The sequence below is a fragment of the Schistocerca serialis genome, chromosome 6, assembly GCF_023864345.2.
Source record: "Schistocerca serialis cubense isolate TAMUIC-IGC-003099 chromosome 6, iqSchSeri2.2, whole genome shotgun sequence".
Taxonomy (NCBI): domain Eukaryota; kingdom Metazoa; phylum Arthropoda; class Insecta; order Orthoptera; family Acrididae; genus Schistocerca; species Schistocerca serialis.
In genome coordinates this window covers 305,936,849-305,948,964 of record NC_064643.1, presented here as the reverse complement: position 1 = coordinate 305,948,964, position 12,116 = coordinate 305,936,849, and the positions used below count along the sequence as shown (strand labels likewise).

General features: G+C 42.9%; 1 protein-coding gene across 2 annotated transcripts in view; it reads left to right on the top strand.

Annotated features, from left to right (window-relative positions):
- LOC126483939 (pickpocket protein 28-like) overlaps positions 1 to 12,116 on the top strand; it is a 286,412-nt gene that overhangs the window by 182,172 nt on the left and 92,124 nt on the right. For both annotated transcript variants that reach the window (XM_050107225.1, XM_050107224.1), the window contains one exon: positions 8,625 to 8,684. In XM_050107225.1, coding sequence (XP_049963182.1) covers positions 8,625 to 8,684 — 60 coding nt within the window. The remainder of the gene's footprint in view (positions 1 to 8,624; positions 8,685 to 12,116) is intronic.

Here is a 12,116-nt window from a genome sequence, read left to right as displayed (position 1 = left end):
TAACCCTCGTACATTTCGCAACTCATAGAGACTGTTGCCTGTGCTAGAGCTGTTTGTATTTCTGGAATGACTGGTCAGTCCACAGTGCAGAGGACGACACTGTGCATCCACCTCTATCGCTTTTTACTGACCGCGTGTGTGTCTCGCTGTTTGACATCAGAGTTCGCCACAAACACCTCCCGCTGCATTCATGCATGCTCTACTCAACATATATCCTGCAGCACAGTATTCGAAATTAAATAAACGGTGCTGTCTTTATTTCTCAACAACTTCGCCCTATTGCACTGCCCCCAAGAGCTGCATTCACACCTCCCGCTGCATTCATGCATGCTCTACTCAACATATATCCTGCAGCACAGTATTCGAAATTAAATAAACGGTGCTGTCTTTATTTCTCAACAACTTCGCCCTATTGCACTGCCCCCAAGAGCTGCATTCACACCTCCCGCTGCATTCATGCATGCTCTACTCAACATATATCCTGCAGCACAGTATTCGAAATTAAATAAACGGTGCTGTCTTTATTTCTCAACAACTTCGCCCTATTGCACTGCCCCCAAGAGCTGCATTCACACCTCCCGCTGCATTCATGCATGCTCTACTCAACATATATCCTGCAGCACAGTATTCGAAATTAAATAAACGGTGCTGTCTTTATTTCTCAACAACTTCGCCCTATTGCACTGCCCCCAAGAGCTCACCTTGGTGTAGCTGAAGAGTAACATTTATACTGATACATGGTAAGAAGGGATAGGGCAGCAAACCCTCACTGAGTTGTAGGAAGGCCACAATGCAAGCTATCACAACTGATGGTTCAAAATGGCTCTGAGCACTATGGGACTTAACATTTGTGGTCATCAGTCCCCTAGAACTTAGAACTACTTAAACCTAACTGACCTAAGTACATCACACACATCCATGCCCGAGGCAGGATTCGAACCTGCGACCGTAGTGGTCACGCGGTACCAGACTGAAGCGCTTAGAACCGCACGGCCACACCGGCCGGCCCACAACTGATGAATAATGCTTCACTGCTCTCGGAAAAAAAATCTTATAATATAGCAATTAAACACTGCTCGAAACCAAATAGCATTGATACTTCAAATACACACACACACATACACACACACACGCACACACACACACACACACACACACACACACACACAGAGGCGTGCACACACACACTGATCATGGTAAATGCTTCACTGCTGTCATAAAAACAATCATAGAATCCAAAAATTAAGTCCACTCGGAAAACGATCAGCTATGATGATTCAAAAAACACACACTCAAAGGCGCACACAAGCAGGTCATGGTAAATATTTCACTACTCTCATAAGAGAAATACATCGATATTAACATGAAAAACCCACCACACGCCCTCCCCCACAACGAAACAAAATGCATTATTCATCAGAAATTAACGAAAACTCCAACGCCACCATAATGACATGTTATACTCGGCTTGTGTTAACAGACTAAGAACTCCAGAATCACTACCTCAATCCTCCTACCCCTCCTCCATCTCTCCTCTCTCTCAAGCCTCGCAGAAGTGGAAACAATTTCCTGGTCTGTTCTTAGAATCTGTAGCCTCTGATGCACAAACAGTTCCATCAGCTTGTCGGCCGAGCATGTGGTCGGCCGGCCGACAAAAGCTACACATATACAGGGTGGTCCATTGATTGTGACCGGGCCAAATATCTCACGAAATAAGCGTCAAACGAAAAAACTACAAAGTACGAAACTTGTCTACCTTGAAGGGGGAAACGAGATGGCGCTATGGTTGGCCCGCTAGATGGCGCTGCCACACGTCAAAGGAATATCAACTGCGTTTTTTAAAATAGGAACCTCCATTTTTATTACATATTCGTGTAGTACGTAAGGAAATATGAATGTTTTAGTTGGATCACTTTTTTTGCTTTTTGATAGATGGCGCTGTAATAGTCACAAACGTATGTCTCAATTTTAGACGAACAGTTGGTAACAGGTAGGTTTTTTTAAATTAAAATACAGAACGTAGGTACGTTTGAGCATTTTATTTCGGTTGTTCCAATGTGATACATGTACCTTTGTGAACTTATCATTTCTGAGAACTCATGCTGTTACAGCGTGATTACCTGTAAATACCACATTAATGCAATAAATGCTCAAAATGATGTCAATCAACCTCAATGCATTTGGCAATACGTGTAACGACATTCCTCTCAACAGCAAGTAATTCGCCTTCGGTAATGCTCGCACATGCATTGACAATGCCCTGACGCATGTTGCCAGGCGTTGTCGGTGGATCACGATAGCAAATATCCTTCAACTTTCCCAACAGAAAGAAATCCTGGGACGTCAGATCCGGTGAACGTGCGGGCCATGGTATGGTGCTTCGACGACCAATCTATCTGTCATGAATTATGCTATTCAATATCGCTTCAACCGCACGCCAGCTATGTGTCGGACATCCATCATGTTGGAAGTACATCGCCATTCTGTCATGCAGTGAAACATCTTGTAGTAACATCGGTAGAGCATTAGGTAGGAAATCAACATACATTGAACCATTCAGATTGCCATCGATAAAATGGGGGCCAATTATCCTTGCTCCCATAATGCCGCATCATACATTAACCCGCCAAGATCGCTGATGTTCCACTTGTCGCAGCCATCGTGGATTTTCCGGTGCCCAACAGTGCATATTTATGGCAGTTTACGTTACCGCTGCTGGTGAATGACGCTTCGTCGCTAAATAGAACGCGTGCAAAACATCTGTCATCGTCCCGTAATTTCTCTTCTGCCCAGTGGCAGAATTGTACACGACGTTCAGAGTCGTCGCCGTGCAATTCCTGGTGTATAGAAATATGTTACGGGTGCAATCAATGTTGATGAAGCATTCTCAACACCGACATTTTTGAGATTCCAGATTCTCGCGCAATTTGTCTGCTACTGATGTGCGGATTAGCCGCGACAGCAGCTAAAATACCTACTTGGGCATCATCATTTGTTGCAGGTCGTGGTTAACGTTTCACATGTGGCTGAACACTTCCTGTTTGCTTAACTAACGTAACTATCCGGCGAACGGTCCGGACACTTGGATGATGTCGTCCAGGATACCGAGCAGCATACATGGCAGACGCCCGTTGGGCATTTTGATCACAATAGCCACACATCAACACGATATCGACCTTTCCCGCAATTGGTAAACGGTCCGTTTTAACGCGGGTAATGTATCACGAAGCAAATACCGTCCGCATTGGCGGAATGTTACGTGATACCACGTACTTATACGCTTGTGACTATTACAGCGCCATCTATCACAAAGCGAAAAAAGTGGTCCAACTAAAACATTCATATTTCTTTACGTACTATACAAACATGTAATGAAAGATGAGGGTTCCTATTAAAAAAAAAACGCAGTTGACATCCGTTTGACCTATGGCAGCGCCATCTAGCTGGCCAACCATGGCGCCATCTATTTTCCCCCTTCAAGCTAGACGAGTTTCGTTCTTTGTAATTTTTTCGTTTGATGCTCATTTCGTGAGATATTTGGCCCGGTCACTATCAATGGACCACCCTGTATAATAGGCCATGACTTCGGCGGGCAACATAACAAAGCAAGATAAATGACGGCTATTCTGAACAAAGATGACCGCATGTTGTTTGTCTAAAAGTGCAGCTGCGGTTGCCAATGGGACACGCCCAACGTCACCTGAAGTGGCCTCAGCAAGTGCTCGCAATTCTGAAAGAGAGGAAACATTTCAGTGTAAGAGTTGTATTTAATCTCAGTGCACCTCATACAAGCGAGCATATATATATATTTATAAGCACACAACCCCGACAATAATAAAAGCCATGTTTCTCTCTTAGGAAATGAAAAACTTAAAGTAGTAAAAGAGTTCTGCTATTTCGGAAGCAAAATAACTGATTATTGTCGACGTAGAGTGGATATAAAATGTAGACTGGCATAGCAAGGAAAGCTTTTCTGAAGAAGAGAAATCTGTTAACATCGAGTATAGATTTAAGTGTCAGGAAGTCTTTTCTGAAAGTATTTGTATGGAGTGTAGCCATGTCTGGAAGTGAAACATGGACAATAACTGGTTGAGACAACAAGAGAATAGAAGCTTTCGAAATGTCGTGCTACAGAAGAATGCTGAAGATTAGGTGGGTAGAGCACGTAACTAATGAGGAGGTACTGAATAGAATTGGGGAGAAGAGGAATCTGTGGCACATCTTGACTAGACGAAGGGATCGGTTGATAGGACCCGTTCAGAGGCATCAAGAGATCACCAATTTAGTATTGGAGGGAAGCGTGGATGGTAATATGGTAGAGGGAGACCAAGAGTTGAATACTCTAGGCAGATTCGGAAGGATGTAGGCTGCAGCAGTTATTCAGAGATGAAGGGGCTTGCACACCTTAGAGTAGCATGGAGAGCTGCATCAAACCAGTCTCTGGACTGGAGACCACAACAACAACAACGACAACGGGTATGTTACGATATTACAATGCCCTTTCGTTAATTTTCGATATATGATGTATTGTGCTTCATTGTGTGTATGGGTGGGTAGTGTTTTTTCTCGCATTAATTTTAATGTTTTTATTTGCGAGAGCAGTGAAACGTTTACCATGTGTGTGTGTGTGTGTGTGTGTGTGTGTGTGTGTGTGTGTGTGTGTGTGTGTGTGTGATTGAATCATCTAGACTGTTTGGTTTCGAGTGCTCTTTAATTACTGGATTGTATGATTTTTTCTGAGAACAGTGAAGCATTTTCCATCAGTATGGCAGCGTGTATTGGCCTTTCTACAACTCAGTGATGATTCGCTGTCCTATCCCTTCTTACTCTATACAGTGTACATGGTACTCATCAGCTACACCTAGGTGATCTCTCAGTGGCAGTGGAATAGGACGAAGTTGTCGAGAAATAAGGAGAGCACCGTCTACTTAATTTCGGGTACCAGTGCTGCAGGATGAATGTTGAAAAGGGCACGCATAAACGCAGTGGGAGATGTTTGTAGCGAACTCTGATGTCAAGCAACGAGACACACACGCGGTCGGTAAAAAGCGAGAGCGGTGGATGCACACTGTCGTCTACTGCCGGCCGAAGTGGCCGTGCGGTTAAAGGCGCTGCAGTCTGGAACCGCAAGACCGCTACGGTCGCAGGTTCGAATCCTGCCTCGGGCATGGATGTTTGTGATGTCCTTAGGTTAGTTAGATTTAACTAGTCCTAAGTTCTAGGGGACTAATGACCTCGGCAGTTGCGTCCCATAGTGCTCAGAGCCATTTGAACCATTTTGTCGTCTACTGCACTATCAAATGACCAGCCATTCCAGAAACACGAACAGCTCCAGCACAGTCAATAGTCTCTATGAGTTGTAAAACGAATCATCACTTCATCCCGCTGCATCACCATTATTTGGTGAAAAGTGTTCCCCCTACACTCATCCATTATCAGCTTCTTCCATTCCTCTTCCATTCCTCATGTAGGAGGCTATAGACACAGACCTCAGCTGTGTGCTGACTTATTAAACTCCTCTCTGTACAACGCCAACATTTTCTCTGTTGAACATATTTCCTGCCAAAAATAAAGATGGTACCTTCCACCCCAGTCTTCTACCGTTAATTCACAAATGGAGCAGAGAGATTTATTTCGACTTGTAGGTAAAGGGATCATCCTATGTAGAGTTACAATTTATTTTGAGTGTGTCTGCTACTAGTTTCGAGTAGTATTGTGAATTTCTTTCCAGCAGGATAACATCAGTTTTATGACATTGTCAGTTTGATTTGTTTGCAGTTTTAGGTCCTTGTGTTGCGTTGTGCATATGGAAGTGTAATTAGGACAGATCTTTATGATTAATTACAGAATTAGTATAGATCTTCAGTATACCACCCAAAATAAATAAAGTACACTAATCTAACCTTCCTCTCATGCAGGTGGATAGAGACTGACCGTTTCCCGCCAAAATCCGCAATTCCCGCCAATACGTCAGGTTTGGAAAAGGAAGGGGCGGGGATGGCTATTTTTCATATTTACATTGATAAATTTGCATAATAAAATTTTGCTGTTACCACTGTACCAGTCTGGGTGGAGGGAGAAGAAATTTGGCAACAGTGTAAAATGTCCTTGTATCGCCTCTGCCCTCCTACTTACGTCCACTTGAACCTGCTTTCTGAAAACAAGACTAGGTCTTCCTCTACAATTTTTATGCCTCACATTTCCCTCCACTGCCAAATTGACTTCTCCATGAAGACTCAAGTTGCGTCCTGTTAACTGAACTCCTCTTTTAGTCAGGCTGTGCCACAAATTTATTTTCTCCCCCCATTCCATTCATTACCTGCACATTAGTTATTTGATCCTGTCTTCAGCATCCTTTTGTAGCACCACATTTCAAAAGCTCTGTTTCCTTCTTGTCTGAACTGCCTCTGCTCTACGTTTCACTTACGTACAAGGCTACACTCCAGATGAAAATCTTGAGAAAATTCTTCCTAATATTTACATTTAATTATAATGTTAACGCATTTCTCTTTTTTGCAGGCTTTTTTTGTTTTTGCCAGTCTCCAGTTTAATATTCTCTCCTGGATATTAAAGTCTATTACACATTCATGCCCAAGCTCCGAATACAAACTAGTTCACCTCCAGAATTTTTTGCAAACGGTGCTGTCATCATGAGAATATTTCATGAGACAGAGTGTCCTTTGAATACACTTTTTACGTCTTCTGTGCAGTGACTTCCGTTGTCAGCTACACGCTTATGGCACTGACAGTGCCAATCTCTTCGTCTAGAGAATGTAGTTATGCACTCCCAAAAGCAGGACAGTTTTCTAGATTACTATACACTCCACGATCCTCTTGATAATTGTTGCCTGCCCCCTCTACACTCCATCTCAACTCTTCTGCAATGTCTTTTGAAGGTACTATGTTCGATAATAGGACAATGAGCAGAGGGTGGTTACATCGGAATCCACATGCGGCTAACTAAAATGACTGCTTCTAAGAAGCCATTGTTCGTCTTGAGTCACTATCATTGTCAGATAGAGGGTTATTTCGAGTGAATCTGTTCTCGCCAATAAGAATAACTAGCCGGTCCATCTGAGTAGTGTTCAATGTGTCGTAGCCCAGGCTCATGCATTATTACTGGCAGTGTCGGCCATCATTAGCCAATCAACCATCGCATTAAGGTTCATTTCATTTGTATCGCAACTGTCCTCGCTATCGTAATCGTGTAAACAATTCTACGTTTAAAAATTTCAGTACCACTCACTACATTTAAAACTCGGTGTGTCACGTAGCTCATGGCAAAGGCGTGTAAACTTCGGCTCACTCGTGATGTTGAAGCTTTCCACAAGTTAACCGGAATTCGATACTCGTAAACTTTCTACATAGTTGCTATTTCGAATGTACGATGGTTGACTGAAAAGTAATGCCTCCACCTTCGTAACTCTTCAACAGTTGGCAGCATTGGTATGTGGCAGGTTCTGGCTTGTTCCGTAGCCTTTTCTCTACAGCTCCAGTTGGCGGGAAGCACATAATTTCAAAACTTTACAAATTTTCCTAGTTGACATCTCACACAAAACGATGAATGGAAAAATTTTATCACTTTCTACATTTTCGCTGTTCATGCAATCGAGCTTCTGCATTAGGGAAGACGTTTTAATTGATTACTTCTTCACTACTGACACTATTTGCAAAATACCGTTCAGATAGTATGCACATACACCACTTAATGTACCTGCAATATTATATTATTGTATGACAAATAGATCAGGAGATATGGGGTCATAAACTTTGAGACAGTAACCTAGCTTCTGCTTAGGAGCGCAAATTACCCAGACAACATTCGTACAGTGTTTCATCATGAGAGTTCAGCGACTTCCAACAAACTTTGAGGATAATTTCAAACCGTTCCTAAACTTTTTCTCTCTTACATGCTTAAAGTGAAATATTTAACACATGAACTCAGTTGTAAAGTGGTCTGCCTGCTTAGTTGGGTGGTGACGTGCTTGCTTCCCAATGCAAGCGGGCCCGAGTTCGGTTCCCGGCGGGCTTGGGGATTTTCTCCGCTCGGGGAGTGGGTGTTGTACTCTCCTCATCATCATTTTATCCTTATCACCGGCGCGCAAGTCGCCCAATGTGGCGTCGAATGAAAGAAGACTTGCACTTGGCGGACGAACTTCCCCGAATGGGGCCTCCCGGCCAACGATGCCATACTTTCATTTCATTTTGCTTGTAAAGTAACCACACGTCTGAAGCCATTTTATACATCATAATTCGATTCTTTAAAGAATCGAGGGTCGACTGGTTTTGTAATTAATTTGCAATGTGTGCAGTACATATATATTTTTAATTACGCATGGCTTATTTACTGCACTATGTACTTTCACTAATGTATTACATGTGTTAAAACGTAGTTTATAAACCATACAATTTAATTTCACTTGTAAACTGTATATATTAAGTTTTTTAATTACGCATGACTTATTTACTGCACTATGTACTTACACTCATGTATTACTGTGTTAAAACGTAGTTTATAAACCATACTATGTAATTTCACTTGTAAACTGTAGCATTATATGTGAATTCGTTTATAACGCACATGCTGTAAGTCAAGTTGACGACATGACTTGAATTATTTACAGGAAAGAAGAATGTTCCGATCTGTGGGGGTGCTAGAATGCGTTGCATAAAAATTGGAGAAGGTACGTAGACAATTAAAGAACAACACATGCTGAATATATCTGGTGTTTCTATTATATAACGTGTGGATGTACAACGGTATGACGTTATGAACTTCCAGCTTCTTCTGTTGACATCCACTGGATAGTTATTTAATTTCATGGAATTTTTGTTTGCATGCCTAACACACCTCTCGACGACTGCTAAGGAACAATGCCGTTCCACACCCGTCGCATCGCTACAGTGGTGTCTCAGAAGGGGAAGGACGCAGAAAAGCATTTTGTACTAACCCCCTGGATCGTGCCAGCCAAATGGCGGATGTCTCATGGAAGTAGGCCAGCCTTGGAAGGGCATAGATTTGGAGGATCCTGTCACCTCCAGCTGCGGGCCAGTTTGCACTGATACAACAGTAAACTCTGGGCATGAGACGGTGACCCTATGAGAATGACTTTTTTTCTCCTCTTTTTAAGTCCTCAGTCTTCTGATTGGTTTGATGCTGTCCGCCACGAATTCCTCTCTTGTACCAACCTCTCCACTTCAGGACAGCACTTGCATCCCACGTCCCCAATTATTTGTTGATGTATCCCAACTCTGTCTTTTCCTTACACTCTACAGCTCCCTTTAACACCATGGAGGCTATTCCCTCCAACATTTTCCAAATGTTCCTTTCTTTTCATCCTCATTCCTTACCAGTCCAATTGATTTTCAACATCCTTCGGTAGCACCATATTTCAAATGCATCGAATCTATTCTACTCCGGTTCCTACGGTCTGTGATTTACTACCAAACAATGTTGCGCTCTAAACGAACATCCTCATAAATTTCTTACTCATTCCTTACCAGCCCACTTGATTTTCAACATCCTTCAGTAGCATCACATCTCAAACGTTTCGATTCTCTTCTGTTCCGTGTTCCCCACAGTCCATGATTTACTACCAAAGAATATTGTACTCCCAATGTACATACTCAGAATTATCTATGTTTGATACCAGTAGACTTCTCTTGACCAGGAATGCCTTCTTTGCCTTCGCTAGACTGCTTTTTATGTCCCGCTTGCTTCGTCCGTCATGGGCTTTTTTGCTTAGAAGGTAGCTGAATTACTTAACTTCGTCTACTTCATGATCATCAATTTTGACGTTACGTTTCTCGCTATTCTCATTTCTGCTACTTCTCATTACATTTGTCTTTTTCCCGTTTACTGTCAGTCCACAATCTGTACTGTTTAGTGTTCACTCGATTTAACAAATTCTGTAATTCTTCTTCATTTCAGCAGTGTCATCAGCGAATCTTATCACTGATACCCTTACACCCTGAATTTTAATCCCACGCTTTAACCTTTCTTTTATTTCCGTCACTACTTCTTCGATGTACAGATTGAACAGCAGGGGCGAAATATTGCATCCCTGTCTCACAGCCGGCCGGGGTGGCTGAGTGGTTCTAGGCGCTACAGTCTGGAACCGCGCGACCGCTACGGTCGCAGGTTCGAATCCTGCCTCGGGCATGGATGTGTGTGATGTCCTTAGGTTAGTTAGGTTTAAGTAGTTCTAAGTTCTAGGGGACTGATGACCTCAAAAGTTAAGTCCCATAGTGCTCAGAGCCAAGCCTGTCTCACACCTAGCCAGTTTTAATCCAAGCACTTTATTCTTGGTCTTCCAATCTTATTGTTCCCTCTTGGAATTTGTACATATTGTTATCGGCAATTTTTCTCTGTAGCTTACTCCCATTTTTCTCAGAATTTCGAACATCTTGCAACATTTTACACAGTCAAATGCTTTTTCTAGGTTCACGAATCCTATGACCGTGTCTTGATTTTTCTTCATTCTTGCTTCCATTATGAAGCACAACGTCAGAACTGCCTTTCTGGTCCTGTACTTTTCCTAAAGCCAAACTTATCTCATCTAACACATCCTCTATTTTCTTTTCCATTCTCGTGTACACTGAGGTGACAAAATTCATGGGATACCTCCTAATATCGTGTCGGACCTCCATTTGCCTGGCATAGTGCAGCAACTCGAAGTGGCATCGACTCAACAAGTTGGTGGAAGTCCCCTACAGAAATATTGAGCAATGCTGCCTCAATAGCCGTCAATAATTGCGAAAGTGTTTCCGGTGCAGAATTTTGTGCACGAACTGACCTCTCGATTATGTCCCACAAGTGTTCGATGGGATTCATGTCGGGCGATCTGGATGGCCAAACCATTAGCTTGAACTGTCTAGAAACTTCTTCATACCAATCATGAGCTGTTGACTGGTGACATAGCACATTGTCATTCATAAAAATTCCATCATTATTTGGAAGCATGAAGACCATGAATGGGTGCAGATCGTCTCCAAGTAGCCGAACATTCAATTGGACCATTCAATTGGACCAGTGAACACAGTCCGTTCCATATAAAGACAGCCAACACCATTACACAGCCACCACCAGCTTTCCCAGTGCCTCGTTGACAAGTTAAGTACACGGTTTCGTGGAGTCTGCGCCACACTCGAACCCTACTATCAACTGAAATTGGGATTCATCTGACCACACACAGTTTGCCAGTCGTCACGAGCCAAGGAGAGGCACTGCGAGCGATATCGTGCTTTTAGCAAAGACACTCTCGTGGGTCATCTCCCGCCATAGCTCATTAGCGCCAAATTTCGTCGCACTATCCTAACGGAGTAGGCTGTCGTACTCCTCGCATTGATTTCTGCGGTTATTTCATGCAGTGTTGCTTTTCTGTCTACGCAAACGCAGCTGCACTGGGTCGTTAAGTGAAGGCTGTCGGCCGCTGTGTACTCCGTGATGGGAGGTAACGCTTGAAATTCGGTATTCACGGCACACTCTCAACACTGTAGATCTCGGACTGTTAAATTCCCTATGTCCAAAATGAATTGTCCCATTTATCTAGCTCTAACTACCATTCCTCGTTCAGTGTCTGTTAATTCCCGTTGCGTGGCCATAATCACGTCTGAAACCATTGCACATGGATCACCAAAATACAAATGGCAGCTCTAACAATACATCCTTTTATAATTTGTGAACGCGATACCACCCCCATGTGTGTGTGTGCATGTCGCTACCCCACGATTTTTGTCACCTTAGTGTATATTACTCTTGTTAATGGTTGGGATGGATGACTTTTATGGGTGATTGTACGATAGTTTTCTCATTTATCTGTCTTTTCTATTTCCGGAATTGTGTGGATGATATTTTTCCGAAAGCCTAATGGACGTCGCAACCTCACAGATTCTACACACCAACTTGAATAGATTCTTAGATGATGCTTCCCCCAATGATTTCAGAAATTCCGAAGAGATTTCATCTATCCTTTCTGTGTTAATTTGAACGCAAGCCTTCCAAAGCTCTGTTAAACTCTGGCTCTTATATTGGAATCCCTCTGTCTTCCATATCGACTCCCATATATTCCTCAGTCACGTATTCAGACAAGTCCTCCCCCTCTATGAGGGGGAGG